General features: G+C 35.7%; 1 protein-coding gene across 3 annotated transcripts in view; it reads right to left on the reverse strand.

The window, feature by feature from the left end:
* The window catches only part of FAT1 (FAT atypical cadherin 1), a 105,055-nt gene that overhangs the window by 49,221 nt on the left and 27,874 nt on the right, over nucleotides 1-27,960 (reverse strand). For all 3 annotated transcript variants that reach the window (XM_010570035.1, XM_010570033.1, XM_010570034.1), the window contains exons 2-4: nucleotides 25,131-25,445; nucleotides 5,270-5,331; nucleotides 54-383 (exon numbers count right to left, since the gene is read on the reverse strand). In XM_010570035.1, coding sequence (XP_010568337.1) covers nucleotides 54-383; nucleotides 5,270-5,331; nucleotides 25,131-25,445 — 707 coding nt within the window. The remainder of the gene's footprint in view (nucleotides 1-53; nucleotides 384-5,269; nucleotides 5,332-25,130; nucleotides 25,446-27,960) is intronic.

Here is a 27,960-nt window from a genome sequence, read left to right on the forward strand (position 1 = left end):
ATACAGATAAAAGAACACTTCATGTATTCATGATATACAAGATTTTGACTCACTGAAAGGATATCATAGTCCCTTGCTGCAGAAAATTTCTTTGATGAAACCACTCCAGTTTTCGGTTCAATAAAGAATTTGCCATGTTCATCACCATCTTCAATGCTGTAAGAGATCTCTGCATTGGGACCTTCATCTTTATCTGCAGCAATAACTCGATAGATTGGCTCTCTCCTAGCAGTTCTCTCTCGTTCTGGCTTACCACGCTCTGGAAGCCGGATTTTGTAGAACTTTTGCAAGAACTGAGGCTTATTGTCATTCTCATCTAAGACCTTCACAATCACCCGTGCAACTGTTGATTTTGCAGGAATACCGTTGTCTGTTACCGTTACCTGTTTTTATTAAAAAGGATATGGTTAGTGCTCAATTCAAACACGGTCCTTCCAACAACACTCTTTTTAAATCAGATATTCCTGCAACTGCCTATGACAACTGTAAAGTAATTCCCTAACTTCAGTTACTTAAAGACCATTGTGTAAAACTATTTGGTGAATATTTACAAAAGGCACTACATAAGTTTATTCGGCTACTATCTTAATATTTTTATGCTTGATGTATGGCATGTAGGAGTCGATAGATATATATTAAATCTATTTCACTATTTTGCAGCATTGTAACTGAAACATTAACATAAGTACAGGAACAGCACACAAGTATAGTATCTCTGATAAGAGCTTCACTGTAATAATATCTTAATATACTTTCAGCCTAGTGTTTCCTTGCAACTTTTCAATTTAATAATTTGATTTTATACCTCAAAAGATGCAGTTCAAAAGAACATAAGTTTCAGAATTTGACAGGCCTATGCACTAAAAATCCCCTATATTTTGAGACATAAAATCACTATCTTTTTTGAAAGACGCTTAAAAAATTGCTTTTTAAGGAAGACACACAACAATCTATTTCCACGGACTAAATTAAATGGGAAATTAAACCAAGTCTGCTCTTCCAGCAATAGGCAAAATTTCTACCAAAAAGCCAGGAAATGAGTGTAAAATCATCTACAATATTAATTCTAGGACTGATCTGATGTTATTGGCATGAGTAGTGAACAAAAAATATAATAAGAGTCATGTTAAAAGGAAAAGAATCCTTGAAAAGGATCAAACTGATGAAAAAACTTAGTTAATTTATAGGAATTCTACCTTATTACCTTAACTCTTACCTATTTATTCCCTTACTGGTTAATAAGGGGTTAAATATGAGCATATGTAAATTACTTTAACATTTATTTCAAAGAAGAAAAAGATAGGGGATTTTTGTTCCTGCTTCCTGCAAGAGGTCAGTCAGTAGAAGAGTTACAGAATCAGGCCCATCATCTTCTGGCTGCACCCTGCCATACACATAAAAACTAATGGGCTCAGACACCAGGCATTTTCAAGGGAGAGTTTAGTTGCTATTACATAAAGTATTCAAACCAAATTTAAATTCTTCACTGATAACAGTATTACCTGACCTCTAGCAGTTTATCTAAATCTGTTTCTGAAGGGGATGTTTTAAAAAAAATTGGCATTAAAGACACAAGGAGCAAGGATGGGTAAACACATATTTTTTTTCTTTGTCAATCTTTCATGTTCTTTTCCTTACTTTCTCTTTGCTGTTGGGTTGGTTTTGGTTTTAGCTGCAAAATTTTAATCCTTGTGTCTCTCATTTTGAGAACAGTTTTATCACCTGGTGCGGCACTCTTCCTCAGCCTTTCTATGGTGTCCCCTGCATTTTCTTTTTCTCACTCCTTCCCCCTCCGCCCCTTTTAAAACTGTATTCTTTGACTTAATTTACCCTCCTTATTATTACATAGAAACACACAGGGATGTCTGAGGGTCACCTATGCCAGCTCTGCTGTAATTAGAGGAAATGGATAAACTGAGATGTGCTCATCTAATTCTACTGGATACTTGTCAAAGCTGTAGAGGAACACAAAATAAAATAAAATTTAAAAAAATCAAACACCTATTGTTTCTAACAAATTCTACGGGAAATATGTTACCCACTGCAGTTTCAGTTTGGTTTTGAGTTTGCGTGAAAGATACAAGTCTTTGCTGGGAGTAAGCTCTGCGTAGAAGTCAGTCACTACAGTAGCACTAGGAAAACATAGGGAAGATACACAGTTGGACTTGATGATCTTAAAGGTTTTTTCCAACCTAAATTATTCTGTGATTCTAAGATCAGTGCTGTGGAGGGTGTTAAACAAAAACAACCCCCCTTAACCCAAACAAAAAACCTTATGCACCACTGATATAGGATATTCCAGTTTCAATAAGCCCACCCCAGTTTGGGGAGAACAAGTGTTTTTCTTCAAGAATGTGGGTAGTGAATTCCTTCACTGGTTCTTAGGATGCCCTGGGAAATCTGATTATGGAAGCACATAAGGATTCAAGGATAACATGGATACAAAATAATGAAATGAATACTAATGGCAGGCTAGAATTGAATCCCTGTTGAAAAAATGAATTTACATTGACATGAATGAGGACATGATCAGATAGTCTTTTTTTTTTTTTCCCTTTCTCATCTATTTTAGGAAAAAAAAAAGGAAATACAAATGAAACACGGTATAACTTTCAAGCATGAAGGAAATGAAAAAGTGTGAGTAAAGTGATTAACCATAACAAAACACATGAAATGCAACATGAAATGCAAATATTCATGCTCATCTCTAACAGGTGGTAGGATTTCCACATATATGAATATCTGTTCCCTTTAGTACATGTAATGGAACCCCACCACATATCTTTCAGTTTGCAACCCCCCCCCCAAAACCAAAACACATCCAAAAAGAAAAAATTCCAAGGGGTACGGAATAACTCGTCCATTAACATAAAATGAGCATTGCCCTGAGTCAAGCGGAAATAAAAATGGCAAATTTGAGGAAAAACTAGTTTGATTTGAATGCAACATCAGTTTTGAAGGCATTACTGAGATAACAAACAGAATACTAAGAGATGAGAGAATAACATGAAGCTAACCTAAAATAATTGGATTAAAAAAGTGCCAACTGGCACTGAGAAAATAGCTACAAGTTGGGAATAAAAGAATAGGGCATATTAATTACTATTATGTAAGCAGGAGTGCAATCAAGGATCAAATTTAATAGCAAACAAGGAATAAACCCACCAACCCATCTGGTCAACATTTCAATGCTCAATTAATTAGCCAGATGCTCAGCACTTGGCTCATAATATTGCCCACCATTCTGTGCATTTCTGGGTTTCTTTCCAACCTATTTTCAAAGTTGTAAAATAAAACTAACAAATGGGAAAACTGCTACTTCGGGCTGTGCTGTCTGTCAATATCATTCTGTAGTTAAGAGTTCTTCCGTTGCATACTTCACAGACTTTTATTTAAAACTTAACTACCAGCTGGGATTCAAAATGAAGGAAGACTGAAGAATTATAACGATACCAGCAGGCAATAACCAATATTCCACGCTAAAGAGCAATCAGTTTAATCTGCTATCTTTATAGAGAATGCTGAAACCAGGAGGATTTATGCACCATTGTGTGATACTGTAGCCTTAAAAAAAAACCCAAACAAACACCAACTTTCTGAGTTCTGTACATGTTGTCTTGTTATAACTTAAGGTTAAATTAGCAGGCATGACTGCTAGCAGACAACTGCCCATAATATTACACTGCTAGTGTGATCTCTGGCACAAGTTTGGCCTGGAACAAGTAGCACACTCCCACACATTGCCTAGCTGTAGCCTGAGAATTCACACAATTCAGGCACCACTCTCAACAGGCAGCTTGGACATGGCCATCCTGTTCCAGGAAAAAGGTACAAGCAATCAAAGCCATACTGTGCCAGGTGGCTTCAGGGTCAGAGAACGATTCACAGCTCATTTTATTTACTGTATAAATCTAATACAAAAGCCAGCACAATATGCATAGGATTAAAAGGCATGAGATACCAATTTTTCAACCAATATACATAGCAGTGGTCAAGAAATAAGATCTAACTGACATGAAGTGCTTTGGGAAACCGACACAAGCAGATTATGGAGTTAATTTAAAAAGAGAAAAATATAACGACTTTACAATTTACAGAAATAACATGTTTAGTACTAAATCAGATTTGCCACAATTAACTTTGCTACTACTACTACTAGAAACACAGTGCAGAGGAAATTCTACCCTATTGCTACTTAGGTGCAAAGAGTTCTTTCCAAAGCTGATACAGAAATGAAAATAATGATAAAAATTTGGTCCAACAGCAGCATTAATCCAGCTTGCAATGCACTAAATGGATAGAAAAGGGCCAGGAAGACTTCATGTACACTGGAGTTCTGCAAAAGGATAGTTTGTGCTATCAAGGAATATAGTCACCTCCAAGTCTATGCAGTCTTTGCATTCCTATTAGAAAATCTTTCTAAAGATTTCACAAGTTTTGAGTAAGTCCAGACTTGCTTCTCTAGCTTTAATGTTAGTTTTGCCAACTCACATTGCAGACTTTTATCTATCATCCAGGAGGAGAGGCACAATAAGGTTCCAGATAAATCTTAGTATCACTGTGCATAGTAAGTCTTCATTGCAGGTGAAGTACAATGCTGTCACACTGCATGACAACATTGTGAAACTGGAAGACTCACAGTTGTTTATGTGTTATTCTTTCATGTTGTTTAACATAGAATGAGAATAGCTATTACATAAATTCCAGGCAATCAATTAAATGTAGCTAAATAAAGGAATTATGTCACAGATTTCATGCTCTTGGACTCCAACTCTATGATGCATGTTTTGCAACTCATCTACTTACATGATTGATAAATATGCAGAAAAAAGGTCTACTCACAATCTGTTTGTATTATCAATGTTAAAAAAAAGATTCTGCACTTCTTTTTCAGAGGTCTATATTCAGTAAAAGGCAGACTGAAATAGCTATTCCAATAATTACACAGGAAGATACAAAAACCACACTCCTGCTTTTAACAACCATACCTTTGTACCATTTGAAAGAAAATCTTGGTTTACAGATATAAAAAACAAAAAATTGCCTCTATCTGTATCTTAACTCTTTTCTTATGACCAAGTCCCAACACACAGTTTTTATAAGATAGGTAGGTTTCTTCATTGCAATATAATGAACATAGAAGCAAATTACTTCTGAAATCCAGTTCTCAAAATTCTTCATGTGGTAATCAAGTATGGTAAACTTAACTCTGTAAAAGAGCAATGAACTTGCAGTCACTGTTTTTCAGAGAACTAAAGAAATTATTTACCTCCAGTATGTGTTCTCCCTGCTGCTCTCGATCCAGTTTTCTAGATGTGGTTGTAATTAGACCTGTAAACATGAAAGAATAATTAACCAGATCCTTCAAGAAAATAATCTGAATGAAGGTTAGGTTAAATCAGTAGTTACCGATATACCCAATATCAATTTCTTCTTAGGTGGTCTCTTCTGTTTTTGCTGCATTTATGCTTCCATTAAGGGAAGGGGTGAGGGGTTTCCAATCCTTACAGACCATTAAAATATTCTTTGCGATCTGAAAGCTAGGCTGTTGTAGCCCTTAAGACAGACACAGTTCAATTTTCCAATACATCTGTCCATGTCACGCTTCTGACAGCAGTAATGTATGTAATTCTCTCACGTGAAGTCTTGTTTTCAGAAGGTGTTCATACGCCTTATTCAAAGGGTGCTTACACAAATTATTTGAATAACTACCAATTTCTTCAGAAGAAACATCTATTTGATTTTTAGTAATAAAAACAGAAAAAGGATGACCTGAAGAGATGCATTAATGGTGGAAATGAGAGCAATTTGTGTGTTGGCTTGATTTGGCAATGACAAAGAGTCAAACAGTTGCTTTTCGCAGTAGCAGAGAATGAGCCCAAGTTTTTGATGCATGATGTTAGATTTTGTTGTGAGAGTTTGATATACATTTGATGCAAGATTAGGAAGGCATGATGAGTTTTGCTTTAAATGAAGAAAGTCAAAGAGTAAGAGGTGACAAAGACAGTGAAATCTAAATACAAAAGGATCTTACTTGAATTAATTCTCCCTAAGTTCAAATTTTTAACTATTGAGTTTCATGAAAAGTAAACTCAGTCAACTCAATTATAGTTGAATGGCTTGCTATGGTGTGGGTTAACTGTGCCATGGATGCAGACACAAGAGAACTTGGTTTCTTTGCTGCACAAAAGCCATTAACCTGTTTGCAGGTACAAGTTGGCCCCACAAACACCATCACTGTGTTCACATGGCACTGAGTCTGTGCTAGGAAATCCTGCCAGACCCAACTTGGCTTTCATGGAGCAAACGCCAAGATTTGGATCTGCCCAACTTAAGCCACTACTGGCCAAAGCATCCCATATTCTCTGCAGCAGGAATCCAGCATATGCTAGATACAGAAGACGCTGCAATGTCATGAGACCTTTTATTCAACTATCCCAGCTTTTTACAGTGACAGGAAAGCACTGCCATCTTGATCCTTAATTGTAAAACTGAAAAACAGGGAAGCAATTACCCAATTAAGGACAAAATAGAGATCAAAACACAGGCCACATACTTCAGGTTCCTTTTTCTAACTATAGCGTAAGCTTTTTATAAGACCTCTTGCAAGCAAAATTTAAATCCCTTTATAAAAGTTTTCAAGGTTGATCTGCTACAATAAAAAAACCCCTTCAATTCTGTCTCACAGCTGATAAAAAATAGAGCGTGTAAGTAAGAAGAGCAATAAAGACTTCAATTTCTCTTAAAAGAGAAAGGCCAATAGAAACAGAACTGTATACCACCACTGCATAGCTACTCAATGCTCTTGTCAAAATACAGCTGTAGTCTACATATACCAAGAAAATAGACAGCCTGTACTAAATAATATGAACAAAACCTATATAAGGCAATATTACAGCTGTCAAATGTTCAAACAACTATTCTTCAAAAAACCAGACAGTACAAAAAAAATGGCTGTTTCAATTATGGTCAAAACTGCCTTTGTTTTTCCAGCTATTTGATTTGCCATTGTATCAAATCCATTATATACTTGGTATTCTAGGCATGAAGATCTATCATCTTCTCCCACTTTACCTTTTTATGCTTTTACAATACATGGAAGACATGTATGTTATTTTTAGGATACATCTTTTGATATTATGAAGTAATTGCCCTTAATTACAAAGAAAGTGGGAAAGAAAATTAAAAAAAAAAAACAACAAGGAAAAAATGTTGCATTAGTAGTGTGAATTTAGGAAGAGGAAAACAAAAAAGAGAAGAAAAAAAAAAGGATGTGACAACTTTGTATTAACCTCCTTGAGGTAATATCTTCCCATAGAAATTACAGAGCTGTGAACAATGACAACTGACAATATTTATTGTCACATATTCTAAACAAAGCTTTCTCCTTATTTCCTGGCTGAGGCTGGTGAAGCCACACCTTTTCTTTTCACAGGCTCTGTGGGGAACAGCACAGAACTGTTAATTGGTAGTGAACAAATGGCAGAACTGATGCCCCATCTGCTTCCCTTGAGCAAAGGGACTTCTAGGTGACTTCAAGAAACACAAGCTCTCCCAAATACCTCTTTCTATTGCGTACCTCTGGAGAAAGCCAGCACAAGCCCTCCCATGAAGGGAAAAGAGTAAATTTCAGCATAGCCACTAAAAGAGTTGGCTGTTGAATAGCAGGGTTGAGGATGGCGAGGATCTCAAAAAGCACAGGAAGAATAAAGTAATTACAGCAGAAATATTTCGTTATGCTTGCATTTCTCTGAATATTCAATATTCAGTCTACACCCTTTGACAATATTAGATTCCATTTCTCACAGCAGCAGCAAGAAGAGAATTGTTAACACATGAGAGCAGAAAGATGGCACCCTGCAACAGTTTCCTATCCACTTTTTCCCCAGCAAGAGCCATTAAGACAAGCCACCACTAATAAATGCCAACTAATACCTTGGGGGTGGGGGGCAGGGGGAAAAAACCAAACACTTTTGCTGCAAGCACTCCAGTCGGAATTCTACCATGTACCACTACTCTACATACTACAGTTTGTTAAAGAAAGTCCAATTTCAGAGATAATTTCTGTTAATGAAGCTGGTCAAAACAACTCAAAAACAGGTAAGCAGAAAAATAACCAGTAAGAACAAAATATATATGCTTTGATGTGTTAAAACTTACAGTCTTTTCAACCAAGCATGCCACACTTCTGTTAAAACACTTCAGACCAATAACAGAAGGGTTTAGTCTTCACCATATATATCCCGTATATTCAGCAGAAACTAACGCCAACAAAGGAAATGTAACACTTCTGGATTTAGAATCACATACACATGCATGACATTCTTTTCATTTAACTCTTTACTGCTAGCCTCTTTCCTAAGTGAAAATCTAGCTTCAGTGAAGTGTTTCACTACAGCTTAAGACTGGAAAAGGTTTGATTACGGCAATCACTAAGTTTTTCCATTTTTTCCAAGCTTTTCTATATCATAAAATGCTTAATGCTGCACCAACAGATTTCATCAATTGTTGAAGAGCTTTTCTGAATTAAGGCTGTGATAGTAAGGTTGAGTGTTCCCATGCAGTGTGGCCTTTGTGACTGCCCATTAAGAGGGTTGGGGAGAATCTCTGGACCTAATATAAGTCAGTTCCCCGCAACAAGAGCCCCCACTCTGCTCCTTCTACTGAAAACAAAAGTTCTCAAAACTTTTCAGATTGAGGTCCCTCTCTTTTCTGTAATAGTTTGGAGATCTTGCTGTGCCCCTCCCTCTACACAAATAAATGAATAGCCACACCTTTGCATATACCACAACCCCAGGAAAGTGACAAGTAAAAGATTATTTCAATTAACTCTGAAGAAGCCTGTAACATAATCAGTTTTGAAATCCTTATTATGAGGTGGGGAGAATCCGTTTGCTGCTGAATGACAGCAATGACAGCATGTGTGAGAAACAGATCACTGTGATAAAGCATTCATTTTCAAAGCAAAACTGACTCACAGAGCATGGTTTTGCAGTCATATTTTCCCGTTTTCCTTCTGCCTCCTCTTACCACTCCCCCCTCCCCAAACCAACAGGAACAATGAGCTCCAGGAGCTCCAATAACTCACATCACTGACTATTATTCCACCTGGAAATCAATGCACACTATGGCAAGATGGGTCAATCATCCTTGGGAAAATGCAAGTTTATAACAAACATTTCTAAGATAATGATGAGCAAATGGTATCTCCAGCAAATTGGTGCAATTTTTCTACTTGGTAATGTTTCAAAACTCACCTCATCAGAAACATTTTCATAACAGCAGCTTAATAATTCAGAGAGATTTTGGATAAACCACAGCTGTTATGCCTCACTAGCTGAAGAGCTACTATAATGAACTGAAACTAACTGTAAATATCCTTAACAAAACAAAAACCCCACATCAGGTAACAAATACAATTGTATTCTCCCTTCCTTCCTCTTTTGAGTTTAGATTCTGGGGATATCTGCTGTCTATTTGAGCTCTACTGAAAAATCAAAATAGTTACAACTGTATTCAAATAACATTTACTTCAGATTTCTATTTTGAACAGTATTAAACCAGACAAAAATGCAACTACAGCATTCAATTATGTAAATATAAATAAATCTGCTATATTTGGAACAGAAAATAGCACAAGGGAGCTGATATTAGCAGGGATTTATTTTATCCCATATAAGCTTTCATCTCAGTGCCCAGTTAAATCACGTTACCCCTGTATCTAAAAAATAGCACATCAACAACAACTTCCACTCAATACTGAAATGACAATCTCTTTAAAAAACACAGAACATTAAGCGGGCACTGTGTTAAGAATGTTAATATTAATTCCATGCTATTAGCTATATTATGGCATGGATGATCTCAGTGATGAAAGAAGTAGCATCAGAAAAAGCGGTCCTTGCAAGGGAGGAGGAAGGCTCAAAATTTTTGTCTTCCTGTGTATACATCGTGCATACCCTACTACAGGCGTACCTACAAATGCATGCATTTGTGCTTTGACAAATATACACAGACTTTCCAACTGCACATCAGCTTGAGATGATGGTTCTGGAGCTGGATGGGAGTTTGGCTGTCAGCCAGGGCTAACCCACCACGATCCAAAAGACTAAAGCACATGCCAAGTCTGCTAAGCTGCCTCCAATGAGTTTGAACTGATAGGCTTGATTTGAATGTAGTATAACACTACTTGAATTGTAGTGTACGAAGAGACATACAGTTTCTCTGATGTTTGAATGCATTGGCACTGAAGGTTTAAGGAAATATGGAAAGCAGTTACAACATTTTTATCACTAACTTCAACAGATACAAGACATTGGAATTAAATATAAGGGAGGTCACATTTTGCTGATGAGATTTTTGTCTTCTGTGTTGAACGCAAACCATAACCAATCAGCAGAAATGGTTTCTCTGGACTGCATTAGTGCAACTCAACCAGTTTAAAGCTTTAGATCAGTTTACTTGTAGTGTATTATTAAGCAAGCTCTCATCCCCCCACTTCAACCTCAAAAGTGACAAATAACTAATGAACGTTAAAAACAATTATCTTGGTATTTTCTTTACAAGTCTAAATATATAAAATAGTGTAAGAGTTGAAGGAAGTATGGATTTTAAATTCATATGTGGCTGTAATGACAATATAGTTTGACTACTACATAACACAATCCTGGACAAACTGGGCAAATTACAGCATACATTCTGTAAATCGAAGACCAATTATGTCTCTTCAAGTGATAAAGATGCTGTCACACCTCAAGGCAGGATTTCCTACTAATCATTGTAATTTAAAAAATGGTGTATTATATCCAATTCAAGGCAGCTTTCCCTTCTAGACAGAGGAATGTTTCTTTCTTTTGTCTGATAGACTAAGAAGTCTACTGGAATCAGCAGTTTCCTCCTCATGAAAGTACTTAGTGTGATCAAGTAATGTCTTAGACATCTCTGATAATACAGTAAGCGTCAAGTTTCACTGTCAGGAAGATCTCTTATGACATTGTTTTAAACTGTTTCCAGTATCTCAACACTTTCTGAAATATGGACAAAATAACTGATAAGCACAATAATCGATAACTGTTTCATCACTGCCACAGAAAGAAGACTATTTTTTTCAGTCTTCTGTCTTTCAAGTGATTTGAAGTTAACTATGATTTACACTTAACTTACTTTACAATCAGTGACCATCAGAAAAGGCCCACATTTCCTTTATAAAAGACATTCAGATAAGCTTTTTGGCAAGACTATAGTCAAATCTTGTCTTCTATGTAAGCCAAGAAAAGGCTTCACAACCGAAGTAAATGAATAGGTTAATAAAAACAGGTCAATGAAAAGTAATAGCGGAGGGATTTAAGAACATATTTCAGCTTTGCAGCTGACAAAATATAAACCCCATGTCTTACCAGTCATGTATAGATAATGATTATAAGCTACACAGTGTGCTGTTGTAATATGTCACCATGAAGGCAGGCTGCTGAGTTAAAAACCAAACAAGATCATAGTCCTAACCAGCAATCATACTGGAGAAAGCATGTCATAAAGGAACTGAACAGCTTTGGTTTACATAGTCCTAAAGATAGTTCCTTAGCAATTCGACTTGCTTTTAATTCCTAAACTCCTCCTTGACCTAAGCACCTTAATAGCTCCCAATAAAACCAGCAACAGAATTGTCACCAGTAATTTCCGAGTGCTGAAAATATGATTGTAAATGTATAGTCCCAAAAGAAACTAGCAATATAATTTACAAGCACACTAAATGGCTGCAAATGCAAGCCACTAAATGTCTGCTCAAGTAAATCATTTAAAAGCAATCATTTCTGTTCTTTCAATAAAGACTGTAAAAACGATACCACTTTTAAAGAGAAATCGAGCGCTCAGGTTTCTCTTTCCACTCTCTTTGCCGAGTACTCTATCCATTAGCTACAGAGTTATGTTGTTGCGTGCTTATTCTCTCTGGCCTCTTGAATCTTACCTTTTTTTGCTATATAGTTGTTTAGGTAGAGCAAAGATCAGTTCTGTCTAGGCAGTTTAAAACCACATTGGGGCTAAAGGAGTAGTTTTCCACTTCATGTATGAACTTTCTGATCAGGGTATTTTACAGAAATGATTTACACTATCCTGTAATAAGCAGTTTTAGAAAAATTAAAAGAAGACCTACCGCAGTACACTGTACTGTAATCAGCGTTCCCTTTCTGTTAAGTATAGCATGATTGCACTCAACTGGTGCAGCCTTTCACAGCTTCGGTGCCTTTCCCCTTCAATTCCCATCTGCAGCAGTTCAGGCAAAAGCCAGCAGGAAGGACATTCCCACAGTGTACAGGCACCTAGGCAAACTCCAGACTGAAAGGTCTAAAATGCTTTACAGAACTACACACTCTATTTGCTCTTCAGATCACCTTTTCTTTTTATTTAGGCACTTCCTTATTCCCATTTCAGATGCTGATGAATATGCTCTGGATTTCATCCACAAAAAACATTTTTGGTGTATTTACCCCAGCTGAATAAATGTCTTGCCCTTTGAATGGTAGTCTATGAAAAGTAAAGTAGTAATTGAGATCTCAGTCTTAACCAAGTCAGGACTGCATCAAATAAGGGATAACCAGCCTAGTCCATAGGGGCATGCTTGTGTCAGCACATTAGACATTTATTGAAGTACAGTAATATTGGTGTTTATGAGTTCGTTACTTGTTGCCAAGACAGACTGCAAGCTTTGTGTATAGGGTCAAAAAGTGAGTTACTTAATCCTATGGCTGATATTTCATAACACCAGTCACCATGTTATTCAGCAACCAGGCTATTTAACTACTCAATCCTACTACCACAAAGTATAAGTGCAAGGTACACATCTGAATTTGAGTCACTTCCCTGAACTATTTTAACATCCAGATAGAAAGACCTGGAATTTGCTGATCAGAGTACTCATTAATCTTTTTAGTGATTGCAAGTAGGGAGCAAAGACAAGCAACCCACCAAAGATTATTAACGTATGGTATAAGGCAGAAAAAACACTTTACATAAACAATTAAGTCATCCAATTCAATAAACATGGTAGAGCTTCAATTTCAACTAGATTTCAAGTGAAGTACAAAATCTGTGTTTAGTGATCATATAATTATAGAAAACTGCTCAAATGTATCCTACAAAAGTAAACCATGTAGTTTTGTATACTCTAATTAGTCACGGAGTACATTACTTTCAGTCTGGATTTACTAAGACAGGAATATAACTGCTTCTGCAGTAATTCTTTTACTAGTAAAACTATTTGGGGAACAATGAAAAGAAATATATAAATAATGACACACCCCCAAATAGCTATACTAGAAAAATAAACCTAAGTCTTAAGATGCTGCATTCTAAGTGCTTGAAAGCATTTAGGATGTGTCCAGATTCAGTGTCAATAGTATTCTTTTGGTAGTTTGTTTCTCTCATACATAAGAAGATAAAAACCAGAACTTTAAGCCATAAGCAGTATAATATGAAATCACAAAACAAAAGTACTTAATAAATAGTAAAAAAATAGCTAAAATAATTTTTAATGGAAAATATAACCACAAAACCCAAGTATGATTATTGAAAGGAAACTAGTAAATTATGATAAATTTCCTGTAGAATGAACTTTGATCTTACTATCAACAGAACACTACAAATTTTTGTTATCTCTTTGCTTACCTTGCAACAATACTCTTGCCTTCAGCACCATCTGGTATACTAAGGCCACACCAATTCAAAGCTCACATGCCTTCAGTAATTAACTCTAAGTAACCTGATCTTCATCACTCACCTTTATTATCTCATTTTGAGACAAACCATGGTCAATAATTAAGTATAGAATTATTGCCAGAAAATCTCACATCATCTTGAAAGATCTTTTCAAACCTGACATAATCTTACTGCATTTACAGTGCTTGAACAAAGAAAGAAACCTCACACTCCTTTCCAAACTTGGCATATTTTTTTCCCCTGAACAAAGGAAATACATTTTTCAGCTTATAGTAGCCAGCACTGAGTTGTTAGTATGTTTTAAAAAAATCATGATCAGTTGAGAGAAGTATTTAAGACCAATTATTAAAGGATTGAGGATAGTTTTGAGGTCACTTCCTCTGCCACAAGTTTTACAACTTCACAATTAATCTCCCATAAAACTACTGCAACACACACGTGGATTAAGGAAGACTGACAAATTCACAAAGAACGAACGTATAGAGTTTTTGGAACTTAGTCTGCTGGCAAAGCTATTTACAGTTGGTAAATATTGTCTCTGAAATGCAAGGTAGCTAAACAAAGTACAATTTTGAACTTTTTTGCATTGAGTTAACTGAAAGTATTCATCAACAAACAGATTTGTAGTTACAGTTAAATAGCAACAACCATGAAGTCAGAGTCTGCATGCATTGCAACTACACCTCGCTATATAGACAACCTGAACTTTTAAACAGATTTAAAAAGTTATCACAGTTGAGTTAAGAATACATGATTTCAAAGAGAAATATCAGAGCAGGTTTCCATGCTGGCTATTGTCTTGATGTCAAAATTGCCCTTATGCAATTCAATTGTTTTTACTAAGATTGGTTTTTAGTCACAAAACAATGTTTTGGTTGCAATTACAGCATATAACTAATGACAACATTGGTTGAGAACAACTGTAAGTAATATGAGAAATTACTCAACTCTTTTTGGCACTTAAAATTCTACAAACAGGAAAACGTATTATGGGGAAAGAGTAGAAAGTTTGATACTACTTGAATATTTTTTTTGGCAAAGTATGAGAACAGCTGTTTAAAAATTTTTGATGAATTACAGTGATATGTTCTAAGTGAAATAAGAAATTAAAATGTCTAGTTAAAGTTCCTTAGTATTTAGCATATTATAATAAGGAAGTATCTTCTGGGAAAACAGTTTCCAAATAACTCTACAGGATGCCAGAAAACTTAGCAGAAGTACTAGTTTTAAATGTGGTCTCTCTTATTATAACCACCTTGGAAACAAAACCATAAAGGGAGGGTTTTGATCTCAGTTATCTTAGCACACCTAAGACTCCATCTGCACAAAGACAAATGAGACCACTGAATGGAACTAAATATGTACAGGTCATAAAATACTGCCAGCACAAACCAGAAGTCTTCCATTCTTAGATGCAGCTCATAATTTCGTTACAACACCATACTAGTAATTGATGCCACCAAAACAGGGGAGTAAGCAGCCACACAAAATATAGCTTAATATTAAAAATGTTCATTTGAATCTAGATAAAATTATTAATTAATCAAAGACAAACTCATCTGAGAAAGTCACAATGTTTTATTTAACTAATATTACATTTTAGAATATAAAATGTGAAAAATAATATTTAATTAACTGATTTGTAGATATGGATATAAAAGTAGCTAACTGACTGTTATGGACAAAATCCATTCCCTCCAAATTTTGAATATATGCCTTATAGAAGGGAGAAATTCACCTTCTAAATGTTCAACACTGGATCATTTTTGTTTGTGTCTATATGATTTATTTATTTCACTATTTGTTTTTTATTAATTCAAACAATGAAGATTTCCTTAAGAAAGCTCATCAGTTGCAAGAGATCAGAACTGGCTACCCAATTTGAAAATACAGTATTCTAAATTTGAAAATGTAGACAAGTTCAAGAACATGTCTCCTTAAAAAGCCAACAAACAGAACTATATTTCTGTTATTGAAATACATAAAGTTTTTTAAAGACTTGAAAAAGATGAATTAAAAAATGTCATTTGGCATAGACTTTTTTCAACATTTATCACAGCATTGATACTGGATGTGCAAGTTTTTATCTTGAAGGAACTGAGGCAGGAGCTAAGAGTAGCATGCCAGAAAAAAAAACATCGTATGATCTAACACTATGAATAAAAACAATTGCTTTTTTTTTTTTTCTTAAGAACTACCTTATTCCAGTGTTCTCTGTATATGGATAAATGAGGTACAGATCAGCACTCTGAGGTATCTCAGGATTCTAGGCAGCCTTAAGCCTACAAATAACCTTCTCGGAATTTTCTTCGGATACTTATTTAAATCCTTCATATGAAAGGATAGTTGAGGCAACAGTTTAACAACTCTGGTAGATACAATTGTCCTTACTATATTCTCTCCTTTGATGTTAAGAATGGTTTATGGATGACACATGTATTTACAAAAGTACAGTTGTACTGAGAAACTTGTTCAAATGACACTAGGAATATGAGGATATTTCCAAACCATTACAGGTTTTCTTTTGAGGCCCCTTAACTCCCTATACATCTAAACCCTAAAATATTAGTTTCTAAGTGAGAATTTGGAGATTTATACAATGCTACCGCCTTTTTTTTTTTAATTTCTTTTGCTTTAATTGCATGATATTTCCTACATTTACAAGACAGAATACTACCAGAACAAGTCTGGAATGCACTGCAGTCTTTTATCTACTGATTTAAAGGGAACTGCTTTTGTAGCTGAACCATTGTAAAGACCTCCATGAAACACTCATGACATACATGCTCGCATAAACTGCTGCTAAAGGTTTTGTCTCAGCTCTCAGAAAAGCTGAAGAAGAATTTTATAGCTGACTCCTAGTTAGCCTTTGATTGTGACTCCACTGTGAATTTTTCAGATAGAAAACCAGTATTACTTCATGTAGAACTATATTTTTGCTGGGACCGATCTTTTACTTTCATCACTCAAAAATCAAGCCAAGCTGGATATGAATCAGGGCACTAATTCTGAGTAATCTTCTCTTAACAGGAAATTAATCCATACTAATGTTATAGTAGTGTTATATACACAAACTCCATTAATTTACACTACTCAGAGAGCCTATCAAGGGTAGACTGGTATCTTTGAAAGCCTGTGTGAAGGTGATACTATGCAAGTGGCTCATAACAGTACCTGATCACTCATCTCGTCCCTGGCTAGAATTATAATTTTGTACATTATATATTCCAGCTCAAAAGAACATATGATATAGAAGGATTCTGTCTCCATCACCATTTCTGCATCAGAATATGGGAAAACTGAAAGAAAACCTCACTTTCTTTTAAACTCCTGCTTTACAACATAGATCATGACCTGAAGTTTTTATATAGTTCCAGGGACAGAAAAAGGAGAAGGCAAGGACTGCTGTGCTTCCCATTAATTTTCCCAGCTCCTACCATTTCTCTTTTTCCAAAGAGATGTAAGAGAATAAAATAAACAAATAAATAAATGAAGCCCCAACACCACCATCTAAAATTTAAAAGAAGTGATCTCTACATGAATGCTTGCAAGTAATTTTTACAATAGCTGCCTATATTATAGCAAATTTTCTATCTTTTCAAGTGGTAAATCCCTAAATATCGTAGAGTGAATGGATGTAAAGATGTTATTAGAAATTTCAGAGATATGAACTTGTTTCTACCAGTTCCAAAAGAGACCAGGTTGAAAACCACAAGTCTAATAGCACTTCAAGTTCTTTAAACAATATTTAAAAAGGAAAATAAAACTAGCTTTTTGCAAAATTAAACTCTCTTTCCAAATATATGTCTATACAAACTTTTGTCTACTCATGTAACCTTTCTGGTTGCAGGAGTTTAACAAACATTTGGGTTAATTCTGGTTACATTTTCAGTAAATGTAAAGGAAAAAAAAAAGTCTGTTCTAGAGACAGTGTAATCAAATACTTTATTTTCTCTGCATGTGACAGGTAAACAGTTGGGTACATGGAGGCTGCTACATATGCTTTGAGCTGTGTAACATCAATGAACAATAATTGAGCCTTGCATTGTTTGTCAGCTACAGAAGTAACAGAACAATTTCAGTGTTTGGGTCTTTATTTAACTTTAAATCACATTAGTGTGCAATGTGGCAATACTGGTTTTATTCAAGTTCTAAAATATTAGGTCAATTGGGATTAAAACCCACAAGTAGTTAAACAACAAAGATTTCCTTTGTTAAAATGAAGCCAATACTACTGTGCGGTCACTGGCCCTTCATTTCCTCACTAAGTAATTCTCCAGTGTTATCGGAAACCCATGGAAGTTGTTTGCAGCTGTACCCATTTCCTTTTTCACTTCAGTCAGTCTCCAAATCAGACACACACACACAAAGATACTGATTTAAAGGTTACAAACGGTGTAAAATGATAAAATCATGTGAGGTGGATGATTTGCCCATGAGCTATTAGCATTTTATAACTTCACAAAGCTTTAACGATTACTAGAGACTAACAAACAGTGAGAGAGACAGACTCAGTCTTACCAAAATTTAAATCCCACTATTGGATAGAACAAACTTTTTATATTAAAATAGCATTCTATTTTGGGATTGCATAGATAAATGTCTTTAAATCAGCACTTAATCTGAAGGTTGATGTTAACTCTAATGCATGTTTTGAAGTGTGGTGTAATTTATGAAACAAAACCTGCCACAATCCTAAATTGCCACAGGATCAATTTTAGTGTAAGTTCTTTCAAAAACTCGAGATAGTAAAAAAAAAAAGCATAGGAAAAAACAAAATAAGAGCAAAAGTTACATCAAATAATATTAAATCCTAGACAAACGCTTATCTTGAGATTTAGTCACTCAAACTAGGAAATTCCAGTCAAGACTGCCACATCATCTTGACTATCTTGCATGTGTGCATTAAGATGCACAGACTCAGGCCTCACTGGGAGCACAGGATACAGTATGTTCTGAAATGGGTAATTACTCAATGCTTCTGCTGGAATTCCCTATGTAAGAAAGGCCTTATCTAAATGGCCTAACTCCTACACCACAGGATTACTAATTTCCTCAAAGGAATGTCCGTGGCATTCTCATGATAATACCCAAGTGCTTCATAAATATGAATGAATATATCTGCACAACACTCCCAAGCAATTAGGTCATGCAATTATTCCTATTTTATACCTGCAAAACTGAAGTACGGGGAAATTAACACTCAAAATTAATTTTGTCATTCTGCTGTCCAGGTTATGAACCCAAGTCTAGTTTTTGGAAGTGTGCATTATTTTCATATCAAGTTGCATTAAAGGCATAGAAAGCTATATTTTTGCAATCAGCATTTCTGCAAATCTGACTCAAAATTGTTGTATGGAGCAACATCAAGTAAATCCCTGCCTCATTTGCTATTACTGTTTTCAATCTCTGAAGTAAGGCATGGCTTCTGGAGAAAGTGTTATTTGCTACCCAGCCCTGATTCTTTCCCCACGCCAAATCTCGTTGGTATAATAAATATAACAGAAGTCCTGGGGGAGTGAAAAATAAGCATACTAATTTGGCAAAAAGATCAGAAATTAGTTCTTGCCTGAATACATGGGCAAGGTAATAAAAAAAAGTAGAAGGGTCTTCCCTCACCCTATATGGATACTGGTTAAGATTCCAGTTTCTTCCTCAGCAATACTAAGGAGAACTGCAACTCCTTTCACTATGCAAATGCAGTTTTTGCCATTCTAACGCGCATACTGCCACTTACAAGGTAGTATAAGCTTCTTTCATGCACCTTAACTCAGCAGTCTTTGAGATATTAATTATACAAAGCCTGTATCATTGAGTAGCAGCCATATTTTAAAATAGTGGCATGGCAAAACTATTCCATCCATATGGAAACTGATACAGAGCCTAGGGGAATTCAGTGAGCTCCTTTTGTTTAGGGAGAGTTCAGTCTAATGGCTCTAATTCTGCAGCAATTTAGGATATTCTCCTTAGCTCTTAAATTTCCATGTTTTACATATGACTTGTTGAGCCATTATTGTTCATCCGTTAAAGGTGAATACCTTTCTTCTAATTTCACGTGAAGTTTGCAATCCCACAATTTAAAGAATAAAAATAGAAGAAATCTACAAAACATAGGAAACAATGATAGAAAAAGAATTTCATTGACAATGTCATTCTGGGGAACTGTAAGTATACATTTTAAATTGGGGAGCTAGTTTGCATACGACCATTACAATTCTTACTAGGTGCAACAAAAAGCTTGTATTTTATGCATGTCTCACTCTCCTGTCTCAGTCAGGAAGAAATTAGGTGTTTTGATTGAAAGCTCTTAGTAAAATAAATGCAATAACTCTCTTTTGAATTGACACCAACAGATCCATTTCTAAATGGTTAATCCAATATAGATTAGAAATTATATAATCATAATTCATAAACAGCTCATAAACGTACACTTACATACAATGGTATTACCAGCTATTATTAGTAGATGCCATATTAAGTACCTGTTCCACTTTCTTTAAGACTTACTGCAATCCTGCTATTAACTGTCATGCTTCCAACATTCCTCCTCAAAAGCAATAAAGCAAATTATTATAATATGAAAGAATCAAAGATGGAAACAAATACAAATTTGCCCACTCAATATGATTGTGTTCACATAAAAATAAAAATATTCAGTAATTTAATTCAAACAATACAACATTCACTGACTTTTAAGTGAAATAGCTCATTACTCACTCCCTAAAGCATCCATTTTTTGTCCATCTCATTGCTTTCTCAGACAAAACATATCCAAATGCATCCAATGAAATATGGAAACTAGCAACTACAAGTATTTCCATAATTAGGTTTCAATGCCTTTGACCTTGTTACAAAAAACCCCCAAAATTCACGTGCAAATAAACCACACCCAGAAGAAACAGTGAAATATTACCAATTTACTTTCTATCATACATACCAGAGAAAACACTGTATATTGTGAGCTCCAAAGCACGAAACCCAGAACTTGTTTACTGTTACATAATCCTTTGCTTTACATAAGTGTTGCTAAAAGCACCAATCTTTTCTGATCCTCAGTGCAGTAGCTCTAGGGGTAAGTGGTGAGATTAACTGTAGAATCCCAGGATGGGTGTTCCGAATAGCTATCAAATTCTGCCAACTCCAACTCCTTCCATCTAACCATATTAAAATGCCTTGGAACTCTACCATTTTGTCAATTACTTTTGTATTTAATTACAAGCTATTTTGCAAGAAGTTAAGCAGATATGAAGTAGTTAGCATAACCTACATATTTGCCTACAGTTCTATTCAGGTCAAGCATGGAAGTTGTGCAATTAGTCTTTGCTCTAATTCTTTCCTGCAAATAACATTATGATAACTATTTTTATTCCACCTGGCCAGCTCATATGTACAGCAGGTTTTTTTCATTACATGGACACTCCAAAACTAAAGAAAATGGTATTTCATTTGCTTTAATGAAAAGCCAGGTATATCTGAAAAGATTACAAAATGTCCTGTGATGTAGTGTTATATATTCTGCTCCAAAAAGTGAAACAACTTCTGCACGGAAAGAAAAACTTAGCAATGTTTCTTTAACTAAGTTATTTTACAATTAGTTAAAATAAGAAAGATGTTTTTAATTGCCAGTGAAGATTTACTGAAGGGGTTACTCAGAAACTGATCACTGTGAGAAGCACACATAACTACTTCAGCTAATAGCATTTTTGAAAAAACAGTCAATCAATAGTTCTTATCATGAAAAGAAATCTCTTCTTTTTGTGAAAGATGAACTATATCCTACATAGGTCCACATCAGTCAGTTTCACCATCTAAAAATTCAGGATTATTGCACAAGGACACAAGACATCTTAGTCTGGAGCCTATAAAATTCTAGAAATGAATTAGCTACTTCCAGAGCACAGAAAGCAGTATTTTACTTGACATAGGTTACATGTAGGTTATTGCTATTTATAATCTGTATTACTGTTATGTGTGGGAGTTCTAATCATGGACCACAATACCACAGTGTTAAATTCTATAGAGACAGAATAAAGATGGATCCTTGACCTGGAGAGGAGACAATAACATACTATCAGCTGAAACCTATTTTAACACTCACCACATATTTTAAGAATCCCAACACTAGCCTTTCCTTGACTCAGGACTGAAGGCCATTACGGTCCTCTATTTGCCTTTGGGGCTGCACAGAAGCCCAAAGTAAGAAACCTAACTAACACACACTCAACTCTTACTCTGTCACTTTCAATGTCACAGTGGGATACAGTTAAAGACTTGATTCATATTCCAGCCCTATCTCCCCTTTGGCTGGAAGGGAAACCTGGGGCCCTGTGAAGGTTTCTCTCCCTTTGACAAATACCTTACAGTGGGATAGGCTCACAAGGTCCAAGGGTAACATACCCTGCACAAGCAAACAAGACAGGATTTGATCCCACTAATTCTGTCAAAAGTATTCTTCAGCTGAGCCCTATTTTAAATAATTGAGGGAGATAAAGTACACTGTGTTACAAACTACAACAATAACTAGTGTCTTTTAAAGTGATTTTTCAACTCCTTAACATCCCAATCCTAGTGAAAGCGCTTTCACCCCAAATAAGATCTATTCAGGTTAAATGTATTTGATTTCTAATAGACAGAAGAGAGACTTGGGAAGTTACGAACCTGGTAACATCAGTCAAAACTCATCTTGATCACTGCATTAGTGCCTAGTGCAGACTGACATTTCAAACCAAACATGTACAGGAAAAACAAGACTGCCCATTAGATCACATGAAATCCAGCGTCCTATTTAATAGGGAGACAATATACATGAGCTAGCTATTTAATATCAATTGAACTATACTTGAGTGCACTCTGTGAACATGACAGAAAACAGCCAAAGAGGTTTTCCTTCTCTTCTTCTCTGCCCACCTCTCCTCTTCCCCTTCTCTCTACGTTTATTATGTCTATCTAGCATTACAATTTTAACAGTAATAGACATCAATGATCCCTGTGATTTTAACTATATTTAAAAGAAAATTTTTTCTCCTGATGAACGTAAATCAGAGGGATATTCTTTTCCTCTCAGTGCTTGTATTCTGAAATATAATTATTTAATTATTTCCATTTGGGGTTTTGTTGTTTTCCCCCCCACCTCCTTTAATACATAGCTGAGAAGGACTCCACACCGCACTGCTTGCTTCTACAGTATGCATGCTGCAATAAGAGCAGGTAAGAAACTCTCTTGACAGAAAAACTTTATTAGCTTTCTATTAAGTGTTCCTTATCACTTCACGATCTAGTGTCTTGAGCTCCCTCAAGCTCCCTTTCTAGCATAAATGAGATCAGCAGTAAGGTACTGACGTGGAAAACTACAAACTGTCTGAAGACAAGTCACCATCTCCTGCTGCACTGATTCTTCTATCCATTAAATAGGAATAAAGATGTTTCTTCATCTCAAAACTTAGGTAAGGAAGGCATGCAAGTGTTTTTAAAACAAAGTTTGGAAAATGATGCATAATGACAGAAGGCAGAGCACAGCAGGAAAGAACTGGAAGAAAGAGGAAGAGAAAATGAGCTACAGAAAAAATAAGGAAAAAGCAACCAAAAATAGTTGGCCAATTATAAAGACTAAATGAATGTAGGTAGAGTTTATGTTCACTTGCAATTTGAGCACTGCAGTCACTCAGTTCTTTCCACTCAATTCACAAGCAATTTTACTCCCATTTTTATCAACATCACAGATGGAGACGATAAGAAATATCAAAGTAGCAAGCAAACAGTACTTTTCAAAACCAGAAAGGCCAAGGAAGAAGATAAAAGAGTGGAAAATTTTTCCTTTTGTATTATGTGTAAGCAAAGAAAGACAAATAAAAATAAAGCACACACACAGAGAGTTTCTGTATTCACTTTATAGGACTTTGCAGTTGAATTTTTCTTGTTTTACTTCTTAGGCTGCCTTTGTTCTAAAACCAATGCTTCTGTAAATATAGTATTTAGATACAGGTTTTAACTATGCTAAAGATCTTCTGTTGCTGTAGCTATTTCATATGTCCCTCTTGGCAATGTCTTCACAAGCACATGCAGCACATGCTGACAAAGAAGTTATTGTCAGAAATAACCCAGATAACATACCTGTGCTTGCACTCAGAGATTTGCTGATACAGCAATTACAGCTGATACAGCACGCAAGTCTTTCATATCCTGAGCTGAAACAACTATGAAACAGAATGAAGGCCATAGTGTCAACCCAGCCTTCAAAACATATTTTTCACCCAATTTTTGCTCCTTTAAATCCCTGAAATTCCCTCCATGAATGAGCAAGAGCTAAATGAATAAGGCTTCTATTGCTCCCTTCTCCTTACTGGGTTTGTTACAGATTAAAGTCACTATCTACACCTTTACAGGACCTCTAGTCTAAAAACCTCTGAATTCTGAGAAGAAATTTCTGGCTGAGTGAATCAGAAGCACCTCCTGTAATTTCTACTGTGAAACAGTACCTATGTGACATATGAAAAGCTAAGCTGTGCCCAACCAGAAAAATATTATTTAATTAGAACCAAACCCTTCTTTACCATTAGGAAAGATCTGTGGAAAAAAAATCCAGTATATGTACTATTTTCTCTACATTCATTCAGAAGCAAGGGATGGCAGGCAGCCTTTACATTGTTTTCAAAATTGCTGTGTAGCTTCAGTTAAAATGGATTATTTTATTTGTTTCCTGTCTCTCTGCCCTACTCACAGTTCAGTATTTGTAATTCACAGTTACTAAAAGGTCACTTGTTTCGTGTATTTGTACTTTCTTGTTAAAACCTCAGTGTGTTTTTTCTGAAGCTTTCCAAACAACCACTGAACTCAGACTCTTTCTTTTCATTACATAACAGCCACACCTGCAAATTATCTTCCAGATTTTATATTTCTTACAACAGCAACAGTTACTTTACAAAGATAGTCCCTTTTGACTGTGGGACAAATGAGTTTGCAGTTAATAAATGGCTTGCATTACTTAGACTAACACTACCCGCAAAAATAAAAAGCCTGACAAAACCCCCTATGCATCAAAATTGGAAGACTGAGACTGCTAAAAACAGCTTGGATGAAACTAAGCTAAAAATATGTATTTTTACTGTATATTTACTGCACTACAAAAACAAACGGGTGTTGACCAGTCTAGAGTGGAGCTACTCTAAAATAAACCTTCTCAAAATGTGCACAATGCAGATGTCAGGTACTTTGAACCAACTGCTTAACTCTCAAATCCTCTTCTACTTGTTTGTGTAACTTACTAATATTGACACAGCTCAGGATACCAGGTTAACTCTAACTATTGTGAAAGCATGGCTACAATGTTAAACCAAAGATCATGGTTTTGCCTGGTTTATGTATTTATGCAGGTAAGTTGATTCATTCATATGTAAAATAAAACACTGTATTGTACTTACCAGTTTTGGGGTTTATTGAAAAGAATCCCTGTGGATTTCCACTTGTAATCTTGTAGGTTAACTTTTCACTTGAGCTAGAATCTGGATCAAATGCCTCAATTTGAATGACGGATACATCTTTAGGTGAGTTTTCCATGACCTCTGGGTAATAAACTGGTTCTGTGGTCTGAGGAGCATTATCATTAACATCCCCAACTTCTATGTAGATTTCAATGAAAGATGATAAAGGCACAACACCTTGGTCTGTTGCATAAACAGTTAACCAGTAATGTGAAGTAGTCTCACGATCCAGGCGATCTGCAGTCTCAATAATACCTGTTTAATAGGAAGAAAGATAAATAGAAAATGCTCAATAAATATGCAGAAGTGTGTAAAAATAGAGTCAGCAACAAGCTTAAATAAATGAATAAATAAAAACGAATACAAGTTCAAAATAACTGACATTGATTCTACAATCTCTGTTAATATACACAGACAAACATATTGAGGCTAACCTGAAGCCACAAAAAATTACTACAACAGTTTTCAGCAATTATGCATTACAGATATTAAAACAATATATTACTTAATTTCCTTTCCAACATCCTTTGAGATTTATCAGATCAATTAGCACCATTCATAAAAGCTATTTTGCCTAAAAGATTAAATATAATGAGTAATTCACAGTCTTCTGGGACTTGAATGACCCCCTTTACTCCTCTCTGATTATAGTGAATTTTATACCATATTAAACTATCTGATTTAGATGCCAAACTCTTGAACTGTTTACCATTCTTCATATTAATGAGCAGCTACTTAGATGTGAAACATTCTTATCTGTGTGCCCAAATGAATTATTTAACTGAATTTTCTTAACGCGCTTAGTGGGTTCATGCAGACATTTCATAGAAAAGAAAACAAAAGTTACACCTGAAGCTAATCTTTGTAGCAGTAGGACCAACCAATGGCTGCCATTACTCTCTCTGGCAATGGAAAGCAGCGCTTAGCTCAATTTTACACACATAAAATGAATTACCATTTAAGGAACAGCTACACAATTCACAAACTTAATAAAAATCTGTCTGCTGAGTCTACAGGAGCTTGTCTGAGCCAGAACTAAATAGAGAATGAAGAACTCAAGTTTTTATCCACTGTGAAGGAAACAGAGGTCTATTTTTTATAAGCAGCTCACAGGTACAGTCATACTATGCATGTGTCAAAAGGCAATGTGATGTGGTGTAACCTATATGATGGGGGATGAATATTAAACAGATTAACGGAGCCATGGCACAATAAAATTTTTCACTTTCTTTTTCCTGATCCAGTTGCTCTTACAGGTTGTCTGATTTGAGATATTTTCTAAATAGAACTTAAAATGAACCTGATATGTGTCAGGGTGAGGGACAGAACAAGCCCTTGTAACCATTTCTGTGGAAATCTTGAAGGGCTTTGTCATACATAACATACTTACTGTTTGTTATACTGACACACACCAGGCCTAATCGGGATTGGAGCTGAGATGAGTCAAACTATCACCATGACAGCTGGTTTTGGACTCTGGATACAGCCACATATCCTGACTATGTGTGATGTGGTCCTTCTCCTGAGCTCATCTACTGCACACAACATATATATACACCATCAGTAAAACAGGACCTCAATAAAACTATGCCACTGTACTTTTACAGGAGTTCTTCGGGAAAGGAATTAACTCTAAGTATCATTTCCTTCACATGCTCAAGACACTTTTTTAATGCATTATACCAGCTGAGCAAAATGAGATAAATATTGATGAATTACTCATTTATCCATTACTATCTTTGCCATGTGGGAAGCTGCATAAAGGTCTGATGATGATCATTTGAAATTTTAAGATGTCAGTAAGATCACTTCAGAAGGTCTGGAGGGGATAGCATCTAATGCTTAGACCTGCAAAATACCCATATATAACACTTCAAACAACACAGCATTTCAGAACTACCACCAGATGTCAGTGTGGAAATTGGTTTTATATATCGTCAAAGGCTTCAGAAAAGGGATAAAAAGGAGGGGCGCTGCAAATACATGCATTATTTATAGTCTATAAAGTTTTCTTGAAAGCAAACTGGTGGCTTTATAATTTCCCTCCCCCAACCCTGCAGAGGAACATCATCAAAAACTAAGCCAAGGTGTTAATTTTAAGGGTACTGGCATTTCACATTTCCAGTCTCTTCACCTCAGTATTTATATTTTGCTTGATGGCAGTTTTATTATTAAAATAATAATAATCCCATGTAGTCACTGGATTTGTGCTGTGGTTACCGCCATAGTTTCTGATTGTTAATGTACATAAATTTGCTCTTAAAAATGGACATGCAGCCTTGAGCACCCAGGTACCTGGATTCTATTTTTGTAACTCACTCACATTACACCTTTTGCACCTCTCTACTTCAGCCAGGAGGCCTGCTTTGGAGTAAATATGTTAATTACTATGGCCTCTCTTTTAAACCTAAATGCTGGATGTGGCATGCAAGCATTTCATCTTAAGTCTGGGTAGACTCCACGTATGCCTTGGAAAATTTTGTAAAACCTTCATGTCCTACCAAACACAAGACTAGACTGTATTAATTACCTTTTAGCAAGGCTTCCAGCAATACTACTCTGTTGCTTGCCATCCATGCAGAACACAGCGGGCAGGCTTATGTGCTGAACTGAGCAACTGTTATCATTTTACACCTGTCCTGCTTTCTTAACAATAGCTACAGCAGAAGTGGCACATTAATTTTAAGATAGCCTTGCCTGATTTTAAAAAAACATAAAAAGAGACCCTTTTGGTAATGGAGCTCTCCTTCTGCAATCTGCTCACCTGGCA

Source organism: Haliaeetus leucocephalus, unplaced genomic scaffold, assembly GCF_000737465.1.
Source record: "Haliaeetus leucocephalus isolate CR32 unplaced genomic scaffold, Haliaeetus_leucocephalus-4.0 Scaffold284, whole genome shotgun sequence".
NCBI lineage: Eukaryota > Metazoa > Chordata > Aves > Accipitriformes > Accipitridae > Haliaeetus > Haliaeetus leucocephalus.